At 39.8% G+C, this 24,455-nt stretch overlaps 1 protein-coding gene across 1 annotated transcript in view; it reads left to right on the top strand.

The window, feature by feature from the left end:
- The window catches only part of EPHA10 (EPH receptor A10), a 1,320,108-nt gene that overhangs the window by 1,199,973 nt on the left and 95,680 nt on the right, over positions 1-24,455 (top strand). The window contains exons 11-15 of the mRNA XM_077295896.1: positions 3,109-3,294; positions 3,677-3,738; positions 10,741-10,959; positions 15,558-15,707; positions 15,901-16,094. Of these exons, the coding sequence (XP_077152011.1) occupies positions 3,109-3,294; positions 3,677-3,738; positions 10,741-10,959; positions 15,558-15,707; positions 15,901-16,094 (811 nt within the window). The remainder of the gene's footprint in view (positions 1-3,108; positions 3,295-3,676; positions 3,739-10,740; positions 10,960-15,557; positions 15,708-15,900; positions 16,095-24,455) is intronic.

Raw genomic sequence — 24,455 nt, 5'->3', positions numbered from 1 at the left:
CCAACAGGTTTTGGCTTTGACACGCGTTTTGGGCCAGATACGGGCCCGGCAGATGGAACCTGTTGCGATGTTGATGCCTGCTGCGGCCCCTCCTCCACCTCCGCTTCTGAACTACTGCCGCCTGCACCCTGTTCCCCCAATGGCTGCCAATCGGGGTCAATAACTGGGTCATCTATTACCTCCTCTTCGAGCTCGTGTGCAACTTCGTCTGTGTCACTGTGTCGGTCGGTGGTATAGCGTTCGTGGCGGGGCAACATAGTCTCATCAGGGTCTGATTGTGGATCTGTACCCTGAGAGGGCAATGTGGTGGTCTGAGTCAAAGGAGCAGCATAGTACTCTGGCTGTGGCTGTGCATCAGTGCACTCCATGTCAGAATATACTTGTAATGGGCATGGCCTGTTAAATGTTTCACTTTCTAAGCCAGGGACGGTATGTGTAAAGAGCTCCATGGAGTGACCCGTTGTGTCGCCTGCTGCATCCTTCTCTCTTGTTGTAGTTTTTGCTGAGGAGGACAAGGAAGCGACTTGTCCCTGACCGTGAACATCCACAAGCGACGCGCTGCTTTTACATTTACCAGTTTCGGAAGAGGAGGCAAAAGAGCTAGAGGCTGAGTCTGCAATGTAAGCCAAAACTTGCTGTTGCTGCTCCGCCTTTAAAAGCGGTTTTCCTACTCCCAGAAAAGAGAGCGTTCGAGGCCTTGTGTAGCCTGACAACGAAACTGGCTCCACAGCTCCAGACTTAGGTGGAATATTTTTATCCCCACGACCACCTGATGCTCCACTACCACTACCATCATTACCAGCTGACAATGAACGCCCACGACGACCTCTTGCACCAGACTTCCTCATTGTTTTAAAATCTTAACCAAAGTAACTTTATTTGTTGCTGTCAAACAACTTACACGGTGAGCTATAACTTCAGTATGATTTCAATATCCCTTAACAGGTTGGTGAGACCACAAGGAAAATCAGGCACAATGTTACACACTCTGTTTTCTGTGGCACAAAATCACAGAGATGACACACACGCAGGACTGTCACTCAAGCACTAATGTCAATATTAATCTCCCACCTAATTTATTTTTTTTTTTTTCTCAGGGAGACTTTAGAAACCAAATAATATTAAAAAAAAAAAAAAAAGGCTTTCTATGGCCCACAATTAGAGAGAGAGAGGTGGCACACCCAGGAGTCAAGACTGGCGCACAAGCTGAAAGGGCAATATTACTCTCCCACTGTTTTTTTATGTATTTTTTGTTTTTTAAGGGAGACTTTAGAAACCCAATAATATTTAAAAAAAAAAATAAATAGGCTTTCTATGGCCCACTGAATGAGAGGGAGAGAGGTGGCACACCCAGGAGTCAAGACTGGCACACAAGCTGAAAGGGCAATATTACTCTCCCACTGTTTTTTTATGTTTTTTTTTTTTTTCAGGGAGACTTTAGAAACCAAATAATATTAAAAAAACCAAAAAAAAAATAGCCTTTCTATGGCCCACTGAATGAGAGAGAGAGGTGGCACACCCAGGAGTCAAGCCTGGCACACAAGCTGAAAGGGCAATATTACTCTCCCACTGTTTTTTTATGTATTTTTTGTTTTTTAAGGGAGACTTTAGAAACCCAATAATATTTAAAAAAAAAAATAAATAGGCTTTCTATGGCCCACTGAATGAGAGGGAGAGAGGTGGCACACCCAGGAGTCAAGACTGGCACACAAGCTGAAAGGGCAATATTACTCTCCCACTGTTTTTTTAGGTATTTTTTTTTTTTTCAGGGAGACTTTAGAAACCAAATAATATTAAAAAAAAAAAAAAAAAAAATAGGCTTTCTATAGCCCACTGAATGAGAGATAGCACACACAGCAGTGGCACACAAGCCCTGACTGAGGCCAATATTTTTCTCCCACTGATTGATGTAGTGTTTTTGTGTTGAGGTAGAATTTAGAACACAAATCACGGAAAAAATAAATAGGCTTTCTATGGCCCACTCAGTGAGAGATGGCACACACAGGGATGGCACTGTAGCAGAAATGCAAATCTTAATCTCCCACAAAAAAAAAAAAAAAAAAAAACAGGGACTGTCCTACAATTACTATCTCCCTGCAGTAATCTAAGCCAGGTATGGCAGGCAGCAATAGGAGTGGACTGATGCACAAATTAAATAAAAAGTGTGGACAAACAAAAAAGATAGCTGTGCAGAAAGGAAGGAACAAGAGGATATGTGCTTTGAAAAAAGCAGTTGGTTTCCACAGTGGCGTACACACAGCAATACAGCTATCACGGAGCCTTCTAGGGCAGCCCAATGAGCTACAGCGCTGAGGGGAAAAAAAAAAAAAAATAGCTTTCACAGTCCCTGCACACCGAAGGTGGTGTTGGACAGTGGAAATCGCTGCAGCACAAGCGGTTTGGTGGTTAGTGGACCCTGCCTAACGCTCTCCCTGCTTCTGACGAAGCGGCAGCAACCTGTCCCTAAGCTCAGATCAGCAGCAGTAAGATGGCAGTCGGCGGGAACGCCCCTTTATAGCCCCTGTGACGCCGCAGACAGCAAGCCAATCACTGCAATGCCCTTCTCTAAGATGGTGGGGACCAGGATCTATGTCATCACGCTGCCCACACTCTGCGTTCACCTTCATTGGCTGAGAAATGGCGCTTTTCGCGTCATTGAAACGCGACTTTGGCGCGAAAGTCGCGTACCGCATGGCCGACAAGCACAGGGGTCGGATCGGGTTTCATGAGACGCCGACTTAGCCAAAAGTCGGCGACTTTTGAAAATGATCGACCCGTTTCGCTCAACCCTAGATCTTATCACACATTATTTATTCTTTACAAAACAAAATCCACAATCAATTCTCATGTATCACATACAGATTCTGATGCGGATTTGTTACAGATCTGTAGGGAAAATTTTATGGATGCTAACAAAATTATTTTTTTTTTTCAAATCTTAGCTACAATATGCAAATGCTGGCCAACCGATCCCTCATAATGCTTAGAATGCAAGATGTAGCCACAAGAGACCTTGAAAAAATACAAAGTCTTCTTTATATACATTCTGGCGACAGAAAGGTTGACTCTACTCTTTTTAGCTAATACATCTAATTCTGTTATTCTTAGGGGAATATGGTGAAATATGCAAGGGTTGTTTGAAACTTCCAAGCAAAAGAGAACTTCCCGTAGCCATACAGACCCTTAGAGCTGGCTGTTCCGAAAAACAGAAGCGATCATTTCTGGCAGAGGCGAGTATCATGGGACAGTTTGATCATCCGAACATCATACGTCTTGAAGGAGTTATCACTAGAGGTAAGAAAGTGATATTATTATTAAGACAGGTTCTTATTGACTTTTCTGCAAGACAGATTCCAGTTAATTACAATCATTATTCTGTTTTCCATTACTATATTACATTTTTCTGTACATCTTTTACTTGTGTTAATTTGTTCCGTTGAGCTAACAATTGGCAAGTTTTCTTATTTGTAGCTATATAAACTTATATATCTTATCACATTCATGTCAAATCATTTATTTTACTTGCTGCATATCTCTTCCAGAAATCTCTTCTGAGTACTGTATATCATACTCTCGTTTCTCAATATAACCTTTAGCTTTATTAGATCCCACTCTTTTCATCTTTGTATTATTCTCTTTATATATTTGACATTCATAAAATGCCTTTCTACTATAGGCAATACAATGATGACAGTTATGGAATATATGGGCAATGGTGTTCTGGATTCATTTTTGAGGGTATGTATTTAAAAGCATTTATATTGTTTAAGAATAAAGTAGTAATATATGCATTATGTATTGTCCCTTTAAAAGGTACTAATTGTTTTTATACATAAAGTAGATTCCATATCTGATGATGTTATTTAGTGCAACAGACCAATGAATGGCATTTCTATAATACATAAACATGACAACGGCAGGCCGCATGTTTCTTGTGCTAATGTAAGTAGTTTGCGTAATCTAAATGTCTTACTATGGCCTGCTGTGTCTCTGGCCTTGTCTCACATCATGGATATCTAGGATATCATTTGTATGACATCTGCTAATGGAGCTGCCAGCAGTGGATCTTGATGACTTGTGTGTACAAGTGAATTCAGTTTGGCAGAACAAACCTCAGACAACCATTAGTAACCTTATTGATAGTATGCCATAGAAGTATTTGTACTTCTATGTGTGGTGCTCATGCTTAATACTAAATAAATTAAGATGTTTTGAGAATTTTATTTCTATTTTACTATAATTTACAAATAAAGAGAATATTGATTGAGCATGTGATTAACCTAATTCCACAAATTTTCTGTCTTGTGTTGGAATTTCAATGTTAAGGTGTGTATATTCCGATAATTTCCTAATGTAATTAATTCAATGTAAATCATATCCAAAATATTATTGACTGTTTTAAGGCACTTTTGCTTTAGGTTTATGGTTACTTTTCATGCCTTGCTTAAGTTTATGCATTTGCTGTCAGAGCCGGATATTCAGAGGCCCCCAGAAAAGTGTACAAGGCTAAGAAACAAATATGTTATAACATTTTCATTTGTTACCGCTGTACATTTTAATGGTCTAAGTTTGTTTGATAAAAAGTTCCATAAATGGACAACATTCAGGACAAAAAGTGGCACCCCACAACTTCTAGTGTGTTCTAGTTAGTCTAATAACTTCCACATGGTTCTAATAAAATCCATCTCTAGTACTTTCATTTCACATATAAATGCATTATTGAGTGTTGGGCTAAGAAGGACTCATAGTTATAGTATTCAAATTCCAATTTTGACCAATGTCTCTTTATGAGGTACTAACTCTGGAACAATTCAATGTTTCCCAGTGATTCTGAGATCGATTTTTCATGACACATTGTACTTTATGGTAGTGGTAAATTTAGTTTTCATTTGTAAAAATGTCAGGAATTTGGAGAAATGTTGAACATTTCACAACTTTCAACCTTTTAATTTTTATGTCCGTAAACCAATGAGTTATATTACACCAAAATAGACAATACATTACATTTGCCACATTTCTACTTTACATCACCATCCTTTCTGAAACAAAATGTCTTTGTTAGGAAGTTAGAAGGATTAAAAGTTTCAGCAATTTCTAATTTTTCCAAAAAAATTAACAAAATAATTTTTTTAAGGTCCACATCCCGTTTAAGGTGACTAAGGGGCTTATGTGACTGAAAATCCCCCAAAGTGATAACATTTTAAAAATTGCACTCCTAAAAGTGAGTAAAACCACATTACAGAAGTTTATTAATGTTTCAGATGTTTCACAGGGATTCAAGCAATATTGTTATGTCGGACGCTGTTCAGACCAGGTCGTCCGACAGACAGCGGTAATTCCGCTTTTGACCACTATTTGCTCATTGGCGTCTGCTAGATTTTATCTAGCTGTTCCGGGGTTAATTTACCTGATCCTCGGATTGGAAGCTGGGCCATGCCCACTGCCTTTAAATAGTTCTCCTGATCTTTGGGCGTCGCCGATTATAGCTTCTGTCTTGTGCGTTGTTATCTCGGTCTGGTGAGGAGAGCTGGTGGTTGGAGATTCGTTGCTGGTGGTGTGTTTTCCTTTGTCTTATTTACTCCTTCCTATATTTGTATTTATTTTGCCCTGCACATTTATAGTGTATTCCTGAGTGACTGCGGCATGGTGTATATTTTCCTTTATCCTTGTCTGTGCTAACTGTGGGTATTGGGGAATAACATCTTCACTGGGTGGTGGGCGGAGGTTTCAGCCTAGGGCTGAGCTCAGGAGACAGGGTGAGGTTCGAGGCCTGGACATGCACACCTTCAGTGTAAACTCCAGGTAGAGGGTCAGTCAGGATTTCCCTAGTCTGAGGGAAACTGCAGGGGCTCGGGTTATTAGCTCTCGCTCACCTAGTCTCTCCCTGACAAATATAGAAGGAAAAAATAAAAATATTAATTATTTTCCCACAAAATTGTTGCTTTAGCCCCAAACTTTTCATTTTCACAAGGGTAAGGTTTGATGTGAAATTTCTCCTGAGTGCACCAATACCCCATATGTGGGGGGAAACTACTGTTTGGATACACTGCTGAGCTTTGAAAAGAAGGAATGATGTTTTTGAGCTCAGACTTTGATGAAATGGTCTGTGGGCAAAATGTTGCATTTGGAGAGTTCCTAATTTGTCTAAATAGTGGAAACTCCTAACAAGTGACTCCATTTAGGAAACTGCACCCCTCAAGGAATTTATCTAGAGCTGTGATGAGCACCTTGAGCTTGCAGGTGCTTCACAGAATTTTATAATGTTTAGCCGTGAAAATAAAAAAAGACACTTTTACAACATAAATCTTGCTATAGCCTCAATTTTTCATTTTCCCTAGGTAAGCAGGAAAAAAGAATGGTGCAATTTATTGCACAATTTCTCCTGTGTACGCAAATACCTCCTATGTGGTCAAAGGCTAATTTCTGACGAACAGTTCAAAGCTAAGAAGGGAAGGAGCGCCATACTATAGTGCAAATTTTGCTATTATGGTTTGCAGAGCCCCTGATGTGCTAGAGCAGTATAATCCTCCCAAAAGTGACTCCACTTTGAAAAGTACACTCCTTTATTAATTCATCTAATGGTGCAGTGATTATATTGAGAACCCAGATGTGTCACAGAACCTTTGGGCAGTGAAGAAAAAAGTAATACATTATCACTACAAAAATTTAGTTTTAGATGCAGATTTTACATTTTCATATGGGAAAAATAACTAAAATGGCATCAAAATTTGTCACACAGTTTCTGCCAAACATGGTAATGCCCCATATGTGGCAGTAGAGTACTGCTTAACCAAATGTTGAGACTCCAGAGGGAAGAAGCGCTATTTGACTATTGGAGAGCATATTTTCACAGGATATATTGTGGACTCCATATACAGAGCCCATTAGTGCCAGAACAACGGAATCCCCCCTCAAGTGTCCCGATTTTGAAAATTATACACTTTTGGGAATTTATCTACAGCTGTAGTGATGATTTTGACCCCATGAGTGTTTTTCAGAAACAAACAGCAATAGATGTTGCTGAGTGAAAATCGCAAATCTGCCATTGTAGTGCCCAGTATGTTGTAGTGCACGTACAGTGTAGTGCCAATACATTATGCCCAGCTCATGCTTCTAGATACATGTACCCTGTAAATTAAGCGGGTTCTCATTGCTACAGTACTGACAAGCATGTGGACTTTAACTGTGATTTAGGCTCACTGTGAGACTCAAAATGGAGGGGGACATTAGGATTTGGGAGCGCATAATTCATTGGATTTTTAAAGGGGGTCGACTAGCCATTTCGCTTTTCAAGAGACTTTGTGCTACCAGTAACGCAGAAAACCCTATGTTTTCATTAACAAATGACAGACCTGAGTGAGTACATGTTTTTTTTTGTGGATTGAGTTTAAGCTTTTGCTGGGAACATTTTACATACATTTTGTATCACATTTATCCGGTGCTCTGTGCTTAGCTCTTACATTGGAGGTTTCCATCTAAGTCTCCAAATTACATGATTCAGATGACACACTCTATGGATCCATTCACTATAATGAGGCAGTAGCATTACTCTGGACTCTGTCTGGATTTGTTCAGCGATGACCCTTTCAAAGGTGCACAAATCTATGGCCGACTGCGCTTCTATGCTTTCTTTAAAAGATGGACACCACCGGATCACAGGCCAGACAATGTCCACAGTGTCTCCATTTGCTCAATATTGGGAATCTTCTTCATCTGAATCACGTATTTCAGAGATTTACATGGAAACCTTGGTGTAATTACTTAGCGCAGAGCGCAGGATAAATGTGCACCAAGCCTTACTGCAATCTTGGCAGCTTGATTTTTGTGGGACTTTTTAATGGCATTTTATCCTATTTTTTGTTTGGCAATATGATGAACAAGCATTTTTTTACCACTTTTTTATGTGTTCACTGAAAGGGTTAACTAGTGTGACAATTTTACAGAACAGGTCATTCTGGGCATTTTGATGCCAAATATGTGTACTTTTTTATGTCTTGCCACTTTTCCACAATAAAACAACTTTTTAGAAAAGCCGGATTGCAGCTTGTGTTTTGTTGGACAAGATGTCGTTTTCATCTATACAATTTTTATTTACATTCAACTTTTTGATTTGTTTATTATTCCACTTTTTTTGGCGGCATGATGAAAAAGCATCGTTATTGACACATTTTATTGATAATTTTTACAGTGTTCACTAAAAGGGTTAAGTAGTGGGATAGATTTATATATTGAGTCGTTCTGGATACAACAATACCAAATATGTGTATTTTGATTATTTTTACATTAAATATATGTATTTATTGGTATATATATTCCTCATTTTCTTGTTCTTTATTTTGTGATTTTTTAAATATTTTTACAATCTTCTTTAACTATATTCACCATGGAGACTATAGCCACAATGTGATCGCAATCAGAGCAGAGAGCTATGCCGATCCATGTCTCTGTCACTATTGACAGTGCCATCAGAGGGGTTAAACACCCGCGATCAGCAATAACACCGATCATGGGCATTTCTGCAAGATGTCATCTATCATATATAGCTGATGCCCACTGATGTTTGTCCCGCCGTACTGCAGCATCGCACCTCTAGTGGTGCCATACATGCACCCCGGATGTCATGAATGGGTTTAAAAAGACATTAAAGGAATGGGTATAAGTCAAATGTGCCCCATACAGAATATTTAAATAGATAAAGCTAAATGCTAAGCAGTATTTGGTTATAAAACCTATGCACAATTTATCATTCATTTGTTATTTTACTAAAATTTGGTGTTTCTGTTCGGAAAGGCACCAAAAAATTGACAAAGCAACATTGAGTCAAGTTTATTAATCACAGATATATCTGGGGACCTTCCACACCAAACATGGGTTCTGCTGTTTTGTTTGGTTAGATGAGGTTTAGTTACTAGTATTCTTGTAATTTATTTATTAATTAGTATTCTAATAATTTAGTATTCACCAAGTGTCCATCTAAAGTCATTTTCTTATTCCTTACTCTATTTTGCTTTGTTGTTCCTTAAATGTTTTGAAATGATTAGATGTCTTTTTAATATTCTTCTGAATTTCATATAGTGTTTGACTTAATAGTGTTGCCTGTATGTTTTTTTTTCATTCTCTATCATTAGCATAAATGAATTATTTTTTGATGGTTTTTAAAAGAAGACAAAGAACTGTGGAAGGAATGGATATGATTTATTTTATTTTTTTTTAACTTCACATGGTTATTTTTCTTTTAAGCTGTGTATGGTACAGTAAATGAACACTGACATCTTTTATCATTTTCTGGCTGTTATCTAAGTAGAACACATCAAGGACATTTGTCCACGCGAATCCTGCAGCTTTTAAGCTGGAGATTTGTGTGCCTCTTCAGTTTGCTACATTATTCCATTTAAAGAGAGAAAATTAAAATTCCCTCCCCTTCCAGCACTTGAAAATGATGTTTGACAATAGCATGATTGTGCCTGGATAAACATAAAAGGTGCAAAGAAAATAGAAGGTTGGGAAAACAAAAGCAAGACATCAGAGAATTTTGTATGAGCTGATCATGACACAGAAAGCTTTTACAAGACCACACAAATTAGCATATAAGCTTTAGGGTGCGTGAATGTACAGGAGTCACATTTGTATCAGCGTAATACAGCGCGAGTGACTGATCGGGAAAAAAAAAGACTGAACAAAGAGAATATATTGTTCACTCCGGGGGAATTCATCAAGACTGGTATGTTCATACTACAGTTTTCATCTAGGGTCTGCTTCTCAAATATGTGCCAAGTTCATTCAAATTAGCAATGGATGAATTTATTCAAGTGGAACTGAATTATCCTGAAATTTAAAAAAAAATATTCTTCAGAAAAATTGCCACTTTGCTGAACCGTAGAGAGCTGCTAAAAGGTTAAAAAAATAAATAATATTGCATAACGGCTGTAGTGTCCCACAGCCAGCTGTCCAGTCCTCAATGCTTCTTCAGGGTGTCGCACAACTTCTGAGCAACCATCATGTCAGCCTGTGATTAGTCCATGTTAGGTCTTCCATACATAGTCTTCAGTATTATTTACTTCACATAGCAAGGATTCCTTCCAGGGCGTTGTTCCAGGATGCCGACACCATTTTGCCACACCACATCTGAACTAGTTTATGTAAGGTTAATAATTGATTTCATTAGCCATTGTCTCCTTTACAGGGGCATGGTGATACCAAGGCTCACATGTGATGTAGTCCACAAAGTGATAATCTCCTGGTGATTAAAACATTCCTTGTATTGAAACAACAGTACATAGCCTAATAAGTGCCCCATCACAAAAATCTGTCTTTCAGCCCCTTTCTCCTGCTGTCCTTAGATTATATAGCAAAAACCTGCTGAAAAAATCTCTTTAAGCAGGCTGAGAAGATGCCCTCCATGAGGGAAGGGGGAAAGGCTAGGAAAGCTAGTTTGTGGGAGGCAGGTGCTTCAGGATGGGTGATCACCAGTAAGGTGAGTATTAATTTTCATGTTAAAATCGCATTACTTGCAGAATTTGAACCTTGGCAGATTCAATCATTACTAACTAAGAGGTATGCGTTTCTTAATGAATATGTTGTATCTTTTGTCTGCCCATGCACCATACTCAGAAAACATTCTCTAGCACCCCAGTATCCTTCTATAAGTGAGCATGCATTCTGGTATTTGTTAAATTATGAATAAGTATTTCTTTATGTCATTGATTTTGTATAAAAAATAGTGTTTCTTGTGTTTTACAGAAAAATGAGGGGAAAGTTTCCGTACCTCAACTTGTGGGGATGCTAACTGGTATAGCCTCAGGAATGAAATACTTAACAGAGATGAGTTACATTCACAAGTGTCTTGCTGCACATAAAGTCCTTGTCAACTCAAACCTAGTCTGCAAGATATCTGGATTTCGACAATTTCAAGATGAAAAACTTGACACAGTGTTTACCACTGTGGTGCGGAATGCAAATGTAAGACACACCTTATATTATAAATGACTGATCAGTTTCAGCTGAACTGGACATTTCTTCAGAGTCTTCTCTGGAGGCGTATACCTTTAACCCTCCATCTCAGACAGTTCCATTCAGAGCTCAGCAATTTTGCAATCTCATAGTCTTCCCTGGGGGGCGTGCACTTTCAACCTTCCCACCCAGTTGCTGCAAGCTACATTTCAGAAGTGTCTGAGACTAGTAGACTGCTTGCTCAGCTGCCAAGCTGTGATAGACAACATCTTGGAAAAACCTGTTAAAGCGCACACCTCTAGAGAAGGCTGTCAAGAATCACCCAATGGATATGCAGAGATTTCCAAAAGCAAGGAATGTGAATGTCTCTGCAAAGGAGTGATGCAGAAAGAGCGTCACAATCAGGGGAGCACAAGGATTTCTGCAAAGTATTTAACTTAATTTTTTGAGCAAGTGAAAGACCGTATTCACTGTATATTCTTGTTTACAGAGAAATTATTAGATTTACAAAATTGGTATTATTTAGAGCAGTCTCATGTGTACAGTAGTAGGTTTAGTCATCTTTTTGTGGTCTTTAAAGTGTACCTTTCTTGTTTTCCTTCTATTAAAAAGTTTACTCACTGTAAGCCATAATTTTTCCACAGCATATGCTGATGTAGATGGAATTAGCAATTGAGTCCAATGATTGGCTGCAGCAATCACTTGCACCGCAGTCATTACATTTCTGCTACAACCTGTAAACCTGGAAACTTTGTGAAAATTAATATTTGAATCAGTCTCAAAACTTTTGACCACATTCCACCGCATTCATGTTTCCTTCAATGGCAACCAGTCATACTGTCCCTGCAGCTGAAAAACACCCCCATAGCATGATGCTGCCACCACCATGTTTCACTATTGGGATTGTATTGGGCAGGTGATGAGCAGTGCCTGGTTTTCTTCACATATACCACTTAGAATTATCACCAAAAAAGTCTATCTTCGTCTCATCGGACCAGAGAATCTTATTTCTCATAGTCTGGGAGTCCTTCATGTGTTCTTTAGCAAACTCTATGCAGACTTTCATACAACTTGCTCTGAGGAGAGGCTTCCATTGTGCCGATCTGCCATAAAGGTCTGATTGGTGGAGGGTTGCAGTGATAGATGACTTTCTCCAGTCTCCCTACTGCATCTCTGGAGCTCAGCCACAGTGCTCTCGGAGTTCTTCTTTACCTCTCTCACCAAGGTTCTTCTCCCACAATTGCTCAGTTTGGCTGGATGGCCATGTGTAGGAAGACTTCTGGTGGTCCCAAACTTCATCCATTTAAGGATTATGAAGGCCACTTTCCTCTTAGGAACCTTGAGTACTGCAAAAATTCTGATGTAACCTTGTCCAGATCTGTGCCTTGCCACAATTCTGTCTCTGAGCTCCTTGGCCAGTTCCTATGACCTCATGATTCTCATTTGGTCTGACATGCACTGTGAGCTGTGAAGTATTATATAGACACGTGTGTGCCTTTCCAAATCACGTCCTATCAGTTAATTAAACACAGCTGCCCTCCAATGAAGGAGTAGAACCATCTCATGGAGGATCACAAGGAAATGGACAGCATGTGACTTAAATATGAGTGTCTGAGAAAAGGGTCTGAATACTTATGACCATGTGATATTTCATTTTTTCGTTTTTAATATATATGCTAAAGTTTCTACATTTCTGATTTTTCAGTCAAGATGGGGTGCAGATGGTGATGGGCGAACCCCCCAATGATCGGGATCGGCGGGTTTGCCCAAGTTTTTTTGCAAAGTTCGAGTTCGGTGCCGGAGATGATGCAAACTTGCATCCGAACTTGCATCCCTAACTAGGGCTTTACAGATATGGGATGGGGCGGGGGGCTGTAAAAGAAAGAATACAATTAATAATAAAAATTATAATTATACTTGCCTGTCCAGTGACGCGTCCTCCCATGTCGCTATCTCCCTGCCGCATCTGCTTCCGGGGCCGTTCATCACCTTCCTGCGGTATTCACTGCACTCGGCAGTCTTTGGCTTTTTCTGACAGTGTTCATGCGGTGACGTCACCGCATGAACACTGCCAGAAAAAGCCGAAGACTGCCGAGTGCAGTGAATACCGTCGGAAGGTAATGAGCGGCCCTGAAAGCAGATGAGTAGGACGGACGGGAGGACGCGTCGCTAGACAGGTAAGTATAACATTCATAATGTTTATTATTAATTTTATTCTTTCTTTTACAGACCCTGGAACCGAACTGGACCCAAACTGTAACACAGGTTTCTCATAGAAACCGTTTTTTGTGACCTTGTGACCGAACACTATGTGTTTGGAACGGGTCCGCCCATCCCTAGTGCGGAGTGTACATTAATGAGAATAAAATGAACTTTTTTGAATTTACCAAATGGCTGCAATGAAACAAAGAGTGAAAAATTTAGAGGGGTCTGAATACTTTCTGTACCAAGTGTATATACAACAATATGGAGCAGGTTCTACTTTGCAGCTATAACAGATTTAATTCTTTTTGGAAAGGTTTTGTGCAAGATTTTGGTGTCTGTGAGAATATATTTGCCCACTGATTCAAAAAAATATTTGTGAGGTTAAGCAGTGATGATGGAATAGGGAGAGTGGCTCGCAATCCATGTTTTAGTTAATCACAAAAGTTTTTCATGTGTTTTAGGTTATGGCTCTGTGCGGGACAGTCAAGTTATTTTACTCCAAACTCACCCAACTACGACTTTCTTGTACCTTGCTTTGTGAACTGTGGTATAATGACGCTGAATAAAAAAGGGTTGTACTCAAACTGCTCCCACAAAGTGGTAACATACAATTGTCATAAATCACTTGGTGTGCTGAAGCATTAAATTTTCCTTCACTGAAGCTAAAGGGCTTAGACCAACCCCCAAAAAAATAACCATATGGCATTATCCTTTCTCTATCAAATTATCAAATTTTACCAATAGCACAATGCAGTCAGTCACCAAAATAACTCTCAACCATTAGTTTTCCAGATAGTGGTGCATGATTCTACGTTCCACAGAACACATTTCCACTCCCCCCGAGTCCTGTAGTGGCATGCTCTATACTATACCATCTGACTCTTAGCATTGTTCTTGTTTATGTAAATTTTACATGCTCAGCTTTGAAAACCCATGAGATGAAACTCTTGGTTCACAGTTTTTGTGCTGATCCAAGTGGAGTTGTGGAATTCTGCAGTTATCAAATCAGTGGCATCTTGAATCAGCGACTTTGAACATTGACATCTTTTACACATTATGCACCTCATCAGCATTTGGTGACCCCCGCTTTGTAACTTCACCTTGTATTCCACTTCATGGATGAGATGATGTGGTACCTAAATTGTACTTTTCAATAATAACACTCACAATTGATCAGGGAATACTTAGTAGGGAATATTTAAGCAGCACTTATTACAGTATCAGGTTTGAATTGTGTGAGCTCATGAGAACGACATATGCTTCCACAAATGTTAGTAAAGGCAAACTGCATGGGTAGGTGCTGGATTTTATACACTAGAGGCAATGGGACTGAATGGAAAATCAGAGTTCAATGATTTAGAAGTATGTACCAATACCTAAAGACTAAATAACTGTCATGAAATGTTACTTTTAGTAGCTGACGGCATAATTTTTTTAATACTTCATTGTACCCTGCCTCTGCAATTTCTCTTAAACTGTAGGAATAAAATAAAAACTGAGCATTAGAGATTGAGTTTGAGTCTAATTTCCTGAAAATTAGTTTTACAAAAATTTGAACATTTTGAGATTTAATTTGCAGTTCACAAATGAAAAACTTGTCCAGGCTAATTTTCCACATTGCTGGAGCCTCATAGAGCGTGGGAATATCATTTTGCATTATAAAATACGTAATGCCCTGTAGCCGTGACATTTAGCGGATTATCATACATTGTATAGTGGAGGTTAGTACGTGGGTTATCATAGATTAGCAATTCCTAGCAGAGCTCAGTTCCCAGAGTCATTTTCTATCTCAAGAGTCACTCTTCTGTAGATTATAATCTCTAACAGTCAACAGGGTTTTCTCCTTTGCCTGTAAAGCGTAAGCTTAATGTTCATCAGGCTCCTCTCTCTTTCCTGTAAAGTATATGCTCTTATAGTCAGCAGGGTCCTCTCTTTCTCTTCTCCTATGTGCATTTACCCAGCAATTACAAAATTTCTAGTATTGAGATTTGTGCAAAGCAAATTTTTGGGGAACATTTTGCAAAGTTGAAAAATGCGAATCTGAAAGAATTTGCTCATCTCTATTTAGCATTGCTATTCTTCTTGTTAATGTGCACAGTTTGTCATTGTCAGCATAAAATATGAAATATGAATATATTTTGGGGATACACCCCTTTGATAATAGAATGCAAAAATCTTGTCCTTACTTTATATAGTTTCAGGAAAAATAAAGCCACTACCCAAATTCTTAGAAAACATTGCACCAGTATTCATTTTTCACACAGAAAAGTAAATTCTGAAATAATCATATCAGAAGAGACATTAAGCTTCATTTAATTGTTAATTAATTATATTACAATTTTCAAAATTGAGATTTGGTAAATGCAGTTTACAGTCATGCATGTCTCCATTTCTATCACCAGGGTGGGAAGAGCACCGTATTATGGACACCACCAGAAGCCATAGAATATCATCGTTATAGCACTGCAAGTGATGTCTGGAGTTTTGGCATAGTCATGTGGGAAGTCATGTCGTACGGTGAAAGACCTTATTGGGACATGTCCAATCAAGATGTGAGTTTGCAAAGACTATTAGCATATATTAGCTTTATATTTTAAAATGCAAATTAAAATTAATATGGATAACTTTTGAGAAATATTGCTAAATTTTTCTACAATTTTAAAGAACATATTTTTTATGCTATCCAAAGAATATAACTAAATTATAATTAAATTGATTTTATTTCTATATTTATGACAATTGTAGGTAATCAAGGCAATAGAAGATGGATTTAGACTTCCAGCACCAATAAATTGTCCTCCTCCTCTTCATCAGTTGATGTTAGATTGCTGGCAAAAGGACAGAAACGAGAGACCAAAATTCACTCACATTCACAATATATTAAGCAAACATGGCCAAAGCCCTGAAAAAAACAAGTCAGCCACATTGACATCAACAAGGTGTGATTTTAAGCATTTATTGTTTATGAATTTTGAGTGGTCGGCTATGGCAAGTATTACAAATTAGACATACAAAATTTAATTGTGGATTTTTTTCATCTTAATATATACTTATCTTGTAATGTCTTCACATCCTGTTCCATCCAGATGTGTCCGAATCCCAGAATTCCAAGCGGCGGAAGTTCACCGACCTCCATATTTGGACAGACAAGTGATGGATGTCCAAATGGAAACTGCTGGTGCTACCAGCCTCTTGCGTGGTACCACCAACGGGACACCGTCGCACCACACACAAACACACACTATATACACCGTGCACACCACACACATACACACACACTGTATATGGCGTATGCAGCCCCTTGCATGGTACCACCAGTAGAACATGGTCGCGAACACACCGCCGGGATCAGCCGAATGATTATCTGACCGCTGCCATCTTTGTACAGGAGGAGCGCATGTGCAGTTTTCATGTGACTGCCACTATCTGTCTGCACAAAGCTGGCGGCGGTCTGATTTACTGTACCTGTGCAAATTCCACGCAGGCACAGTGAATCATTCGGCTGATCCCAGCGGCAGATGCATGACATATCTACAGGCAGATGAGGACGGTCTCATTAATGGTCTCCTATGAACGAAAGTTCATTTTAAAAATTGTCTGTGTCTGACCGTGTACAAAGCATACCACATCTCTTATTCAGGGGAGGAAGCAAAAGACAATACTGACATTACAGCAGGGGACCACAGAGGATTTATTTTGCCAGGTAAAATATTTCACTGACTGTTTTTAAACAATATTTTACCTCACAAAATGTATCCTCTAAGATCTCTTTCTGTAATGTCAGTATTGTCCTTGAGGGGAGAACACAGCACTAGAAGGAGAGAAACAGGGGGATAGCACATGGGGTAGACACGTCAAAGAAGAGAGCACAGGCGGGAGAAGTCAGCACATGGGGAAAGAGAGAGAGGACAGGTGGTTGAGCACATGGGGGAGAGATTCTCAACGCTGCAAAGCCTGCCCCCATCGTGACATTACTGCCCTCCTGATGCGAAAGCATCGGGCCTCCATCTAGTTATTTTATAAGTCAGCTGTTTTTCAGTAACACATTTGCAAGGTTTTCACTGGAGCAATATATTATGTGCTAGTTGTCAAGTACCCACCTCTGCACAGGGGGAATCTCGAGCCACCTCTGCTGTGGTCTCCCATCCTTCTTCAGCCATAGTGAAGCCTGCTCAGCAGAGACGTCAGTCCCAGCATCTGGCTCAGTCAGATACTGTGCACTTGGTTACTGCTGATCTTCCAAGCTCAGCCATTGTAACCAGCGCTGTTCAGTGGCGAGCAGACGCTCCAGGGACTAAGTCCAGCTTTTCCACTACTGAGCATGCCCAAGGGATGACCTCTCATTGGAGGTTGGGGGTCACATGCTCAGGTCCTGAAGCAGTTCCTATTGGACCACTAGGAATGTCCTAGAGAGCTTTCTCTATAAAATGTTTGCATGGCCGCACGGCCATGCACTAGTATCAACTTATGTTTATGAGTGTATGAGCTTAGCTACTTTTTGTTCTGTGTCAGCATGTGCTCAGGGTCAGCCGTATAGCCACTAGAATTCCGGCACCTCTGGAGAGGAGTTTGTGTGTGTGAATTTAGGGCTGGCGTATAGCCAATAGAATTCCGGCACCTCCGGAGAGGAGTTGTTTGTGTGCTTTTGCTGACTTTATGACCACTGTATGCTACCGACTCCATTAGTGAGCTGTGATCCTCTGTGAGGTTAACAGAGCACAGCGTTACCTTTAATCCCGGCGACTCTGTGAAGCAACAGAGTTCGCTCCTACACAGACTGGGTGATGGAACCCTTGTCTATTCAGGTGTAGTACCGCCATATAGTGCCGCCATTTACTAGCAGCAGGGTCCACTCCTGCACCGTGGACCCCGGGCATGAACGCAGCCCTAGCATTATGGTTCTTTACATAGTATGTATGTACTTTCAATCATTGGATAGAGTCATTTCTCCATTGAGGGATGACAAAACATATGCAGACAGACACCAGCAACGTCAAATTAAATGTATTTCAAAGTAAAATGATTCAAAGACTCATTTAGAGGTAGTTGGCTTGAACAGAGGTAGTCAGTTGGTATACAGCAATTAGCTAAAACTGGTTACAATTTCCTCATACTTGCCAGAGTCTGCTGGCAAACACCTCAGCAACATTTCATTCACTCAGGTACAGTCTCTTTCTCTCTTTCATGGTACTTTGCAGCATGCATCTGCAGTGCCAGCCACAGTCCCTTCTCATTGTCGCCTTTACTGGAAGCAGTGCCCCTCTTTTTCTAACAACTTGCTCTTGTATGACACTTTTATGGTCTACTCATTCAGTTACTGTGTCGCAATTTCTTAAACACATATTTCTGATGTGATACTTCTCCTCGCACTCAGGATTTAGCACTCAGATGCTTTGTGTAATGCAATCCTCATAGGCAGGAAATAACCTGAACTTCTCCCCTTTGCTGTGTCTTATCTTCAGTTTTTTGATGGCTAAACTTTGCCTTGTTGAATTGCCACAACAGTACCTTTATGCAATTCTTTCTGGTGGTAATGCTTTTCCTCTCTTTGGAATGGTGGTTGTCTTATCCAAGAGGAATATCTCTTCCTCCTGGGGAAGACCGCAACTGCAGTGCTGGATGACTACAACTGGATAACTTCAATAATTAATTCTACAAAGTAGCTCAGTATATTAACTCTTTAAAAATCTCTTACAAAATGTATTGATGTGGACAACACCTATCACATAACACATGCAGAACTTCAATTCATCTGTCGCATAGTTTTGAAAGCATATATGCATTATGAAGCCACAGACTTGGCATGTAGAACTTAGATTTGCCATTTGCATGATTGTTGTACTGCGTAGATTCATCTTTGTACTTTAAAATACTTCTTTTAATTAAATTCTGCAATTTTTTTTATTTTAAAATGTAAACCGCTTGTAGATTTGTATTCAAGGGCTAACGTTTTTTCCTTATGGAAAGTGACATGGCATACCAAGGTGAAGATAATTTTAAGCTTTGCAATGTTCCTTTGGGAAATATAATATGCAAATTGTCTCTACCGAGAGGAAGAGGCCTAAACTCTAGTGCCACCTATTGGAAATAGCAATACTAAAAATCAATATTGACCCTTTAACGAGCCTTGACACAAAACTTAGGCTTTTATAGGCTTTTATCCTAAGTCATATGGCAAGGCTCATTAAAGGGTCAATATTGACTTTTAGGATTGCTACTTCCAATAAGTGGTACTAGAGTTCTAATACTCTCTGAAGAGACAATTTGCATATTTAATTTTCCAAAATAGCATTGCAAGGCTTGAAAGTCTCCTCACCTTGGCATGCCAGGCTTGACATGTCACTCTTCACTAGGAGAAATGTTACATCACAGACTAGTATTATTTTTTTTTTCCTCTTTGTTTTTGTATATCGCTGTTTCCCTTAGTTGTAAAATATTTTGATGGTTTTGGCACTGTATAAATGGAATTTATTGTTTGGCTATCATCCATAAAGTTTGGCTTTAGCTAAATTAAATTTAAAATGACCTTTTCTTCAGTTAATGCTTTTGCACATGAGTTTTTTCTTAAATATTTTACGAGCCTGAAGGGCATTTACAAGTATCAAACAATTTGTTGACCTGATAGCGGAGTATCATAGTTACTTAATTTTATCACCAATATGTTACAACACTCAAGTTTGCCCTTAATCATCTTTTAGAAAAAAATAACAAATCTAAAACTGAAAAATACATTATCATTAATGTTTATTGAGGCATTAAGTAACAGCAGCTTGGCTAAGTGGTAAAAGAAACCTGTTACATTCATGATGCAATCTGATCTGTGTTGTAGTTGATAGAGCAGAAGTTACTGAGCAGATTGATAAATGGCATTGTGGAAACATATTCAGTATAATGTACTATATTCTTTTAAATTATTGCTCATTTAATGTTTAGGATTCCAGTGGATGGACTTTTCCACACAATGCTTGCTGTCTCTGTATTCAAACCTAAATAAGAAATGACCATTACACTATTCGATGGATCATTATGTCATGTTTAGGGGTACTACACTTAACAAAATGGCCAACCTCTGAACATGACATACTGATCCATCAATAAATGTGAAGGTGTGAATATAGAGATAACTAGCAACTTGGGTGGATAGATCCATCCACTGGACTCCTAAACCTCAAACGTGACTGAAACGCTGATCCTCTTGCAAAGTGTGGTACTCTTAAATATTATATGCCATTTCAGATTCATCAATAAATGTACTTTTCTGCTTGACAACAAAGGAATGTTATGTTTGTGCCTTCGTTATAATAATACCACTGAACCTACAGCTACCTAGAGTGACCAAAATAACCTCTCAATCCACACAAGGAAAATTGTTAATCGCTAATAAGACCGGCCACTGGACTCGAAAATCTTTTACTGACATCTATTTATCAATCTGAGCTCTCCTTCCTCTATAACATGCTGCCCATAGATTAGACTGTATGTATAATGTGAGAGTTTTAAAAATGTGCTGTCAGAAAATGATATTTAAACCCTTAAGAACCAGGAATATTTCTGATTTTGCATTTCCATCTTATGCTCCCTTTCTTCCCAGAGCCATAACATTTTTGTTTTTCCATCAATATGGCCAGGTGAGGGTTTTTTTTTGTGGGACAAGTTGCACTTTTGAATGACATTGTTGCTTTCACCATCATGTACTGGTGGTGAAAAAAAAATCCAAAGTTGTTAAAAAAAAAATGACACAATTTTCCTAGACTCGTAGCATCCCCATTTTTTGGGACATGGGGCCGTGGACATGTGATTGACGTGACTGAAAGAGGCATTTAACTAGTTAAGAGTCGCGGGTTGATTGCGATTCCACCCGTGGCTGTTAGGTGCACATGTCATCTGATTAGATCAGCTGTCATGTGCTGGAAAAGATGTGGACTCATTGCCGGAGACCACCCCAAAGAGGAGGATGTGACCTATGACAGACACTGCAAGTCATAGGTCATTAAGGGGTTAAATTAGGTTTTGATGAGCTTTGAAGTGTGGACATTATGCTATCACTCCCTGGAGACAGAAATAATCCCTGACATTATGTTGTTAACTGACTCACATTCATGTCATATTCTATACAGAGTATACAAGATGGAAATGTGTGTCTCGAGTATGGCAGCCCTAGCAGATAATTTAACAACAAAAAATATAGCAACAAGATTTAAAAAATGAACAAATGCATTATTTCTCTTCTACTGACCTATATTGAATAATTGAAACTAAAAATGTTTTTAATTGAACAAGGTTGCAATCATATAATCATATCTTCCATACTGTATCTGCAAAATATGTTTCAGAACTAGATGCTACCATATATGGAAGTTGTACTCTTATACATGCACACTGAGATGTTGGTTTGGCCATCTATCCTAGAAATAAGCTGCCCAGCAGACTGCCGTGAAGTTACTCATGTGAAACAGACCATGTAGTAAAAGGCTGTACAGGATAATTTCTTTTCACATTTCTCTCTCTGTAAAATTGAGATTCCTGCTGACTTGTTATGTTGTTGATATTTCACGAGCCTAGGTCTTACCTGTTATGGGAACATTTATTGGCTTAGTTTCTATGTGGTCTAATATTGGCCTGTTGCTTTCTGTGCCGTCTTGCTTTCTCTCTGCCGCTCGATATTTTATTCATCATCAGCCTGTACATCCGCAGTGGCCCAGAGGTCTTGCCGTACACAAATCCTATTCCCAGCTGGAGCGTTATCAAGTTAAGTAGAGAATGTAAGATTTCCAGAACAAGCAAAAACTGAAGTGATTATCCCTAACACTTTGCTGATGGTGCATTGATGCAGTGACAGAAACACCTCTCTATTCCAAGACCTTTTATTGATCCATCACCCAGAAAAGAGAGAAATGACATACATCTCTATATTTGGAGAAATTGTTTGCAGTGCTAGGATGAGTTATTATGGCCTCCATGAATTTTTAAACCTTCATTTTATTTAGATACAATGCACGGTTTAAAGAGGACCTGTCACCAAATCAAAGTGACTAGTTATTGCTCTTATTTTATTCCCGCTGCTCCTCTGAGTATTCTGTTTTGTTTTTTTTGTTTTTTAAATATGCCTTTCGATCCCAAAGATATAGGCCTTTTTTTGGTGCCAAATTTTATGGTCTTTACCAAAAGGAATTGCTCACAGGGTGTTGATACAGAGCCTAAAAACACACCCTCTTGGTAAAGATCATAGAATTGATTGTCAACTAAAAAAGCCCATTTTCCAGAACCAATTGAAAAAATACTCAAGAGAGCAGTGGAAAAATAATATAGCAAAACTGGCCACTTTTAACTAGGTGACAGGACTCTTTAGACTATATTTTAGTCATCAGTACAAAAAATAATTGTCATATGTCAAAATCTATTAGCAAAAATCATGCCAGCCAAATAATTGCATTTTATTATTATGTAAAGTAGTACTTTCAATGGCTAGTATATTTGAAGACCACAGTAATGCAGTCACCTACTTGGTTAATATAGGGACTGAAAGACTTTGATTAGCATTAAAGGGAACACTGAACCGAACGTAAAATATCAAGTGCTGTGTTGACATGATGTACTTTCAAACTAATATCATTCACAAGTCGCATTTTCTCTACAGCTGAAAATACATTTCATGTGTTTTCCAAGACAGCTGTAAACTTATCTTTGAGTAGATTTCTTACAAACTAGTATATTTCAGATTCAAGAGGTAAATCAGGCATTGTAAGGACTAATCAGTACGGACTCTACTGAACAACATGCATGTTTAATGGCAGGAAAGTATAAAGTTCTTAGACTCTCATATGCTAACACTGATCTACAAAGCCATCCACAACCTGTCCTCTCTCTATATCTCTGAACTAATCTCCCACTATCTTCCCTTGTTAGGGCTGGCGGAACGCGCCGAGTAAATAGAGAGATTTAATTTGGTGCGTTCGCAGCCCGGGGTCCACCGTGCAGGAGAGAACCTGCTGCTGGTTTATGGTGGCCCTATATGGCGGTAGAAGCAAACTCTGTTACTTCACAGAGTCGCCGAATGAAATCACTGTGTCCTTTTAAACTCACAGGAGTACACAGCAACTGCCGAGCAGAAAGCAGTTTGTGGTTGCGCAATCATACAATCTCCTGACCGGAGGAGCCGGTATTCTAAGGGCTTATATCAGCCAGGTGCCTGAACACATACACACGTAACCACACTGGCGCAAAGCACATAACTTAGATTTGATACTAGCGCATGGCTGTGCGGCCATGCGAACCTTTTATTGCTGCAACAAGTACAAGACCTTCCTAGAAGGACCAATGAGAGGCTGCCACAGAGCCTGAGCACCTACAGGACCTTCCTGGAGAACCAATGGACTTTGCTGCAGTATCCAAGCATGTGACCCTCGATATCCAATGAGAGATCTTACCCTGGGCATGCTCAGAAGGGGAAAAGAAGGAATTAGTCCCAAAAGCGTCTGCTCGCCGCTGCCCAGCACTTGCTTCAATGGCAGAAGCTGGAAAAGCAGCAGTAACCCTTTGCACAGAGTCAGACTGAGCGAGACGCGGGGACTGACGTCTCCACTGAGCAGGCTCCACTGTGGCAGGAGAAGAATAGGAGACCGCAGCGGAGATGGCCTGAGATTCCCCCTGTGCAGAGGCAGGATCTTGACCCCTAACATTAGCCCCCTCCTAGGGCCCCCTCCTCCTTGGGCCTCGCTACGCTTGAAGGAAGCAATGTGCTCGAATGTGTTCAGCAGGCTCCCAGGACCTGTCCTCTGGGCCATAACCCTTCCAATCCACCAAATAGAATTTTTTGCCACGTACCATCTTGCACCCCAAAATAGTGTTCACCCCGTAATCATCCGTAGATGAACCCGATGTCCCGGCAGATGACTCGGAAAACCAGGACATGTATATGGGCTTCAAAAGAGACACATGAAAGGTGTCAGTGATACCCAGGCGTGGAGGAAGGGCCAGATGGTAGACCACAGGGTTAACCTGTTCGAGGACCTTGAAGGGACCCAAGTAGCGAGGTGAAAACTTAGTGGACTCAACTCGCAGACTGATGTTACGGGCAGAGAGCCACACCAATTGCCAGGAGCAAAGGTTGGAGCGGGGCGCCGATGAGCATCGGCGGAGGCCCTCATTCTCTCCTTGGAGGCCTGAATGGCATCCTGAGTGTGGTACCAAATGTCCCGTGCCTCCGCAGCCCAGTTTGCCACCCTGGAGTCGGCAGAAGACACGGGCATAGGCACAGGTACCCGCGGATGCTGACCATAGTTAAGGAGGAATGGGGTTTG

The sequence above is a fragment of the Ranitomeya variabilis genome, chromosome 3, assembly GCF_051348905.1.
Source record: "Ranitomeya variabilis isolate aRanVar5 chromosome 3, aRanVar5.hap1, whole genome shotgun sequence".
NCBI classification, from domain to species: Eukaryota; Metazoa; Chordata; class Amphibia; order Anura; family Dendrobatidae; genus Ranitomeya; species Ranitomeya variabilis.
Note: the sequence above shows the minus strand (reverse complement) of the source record. Positions and strands in the feature narration are given on the sequence as shown.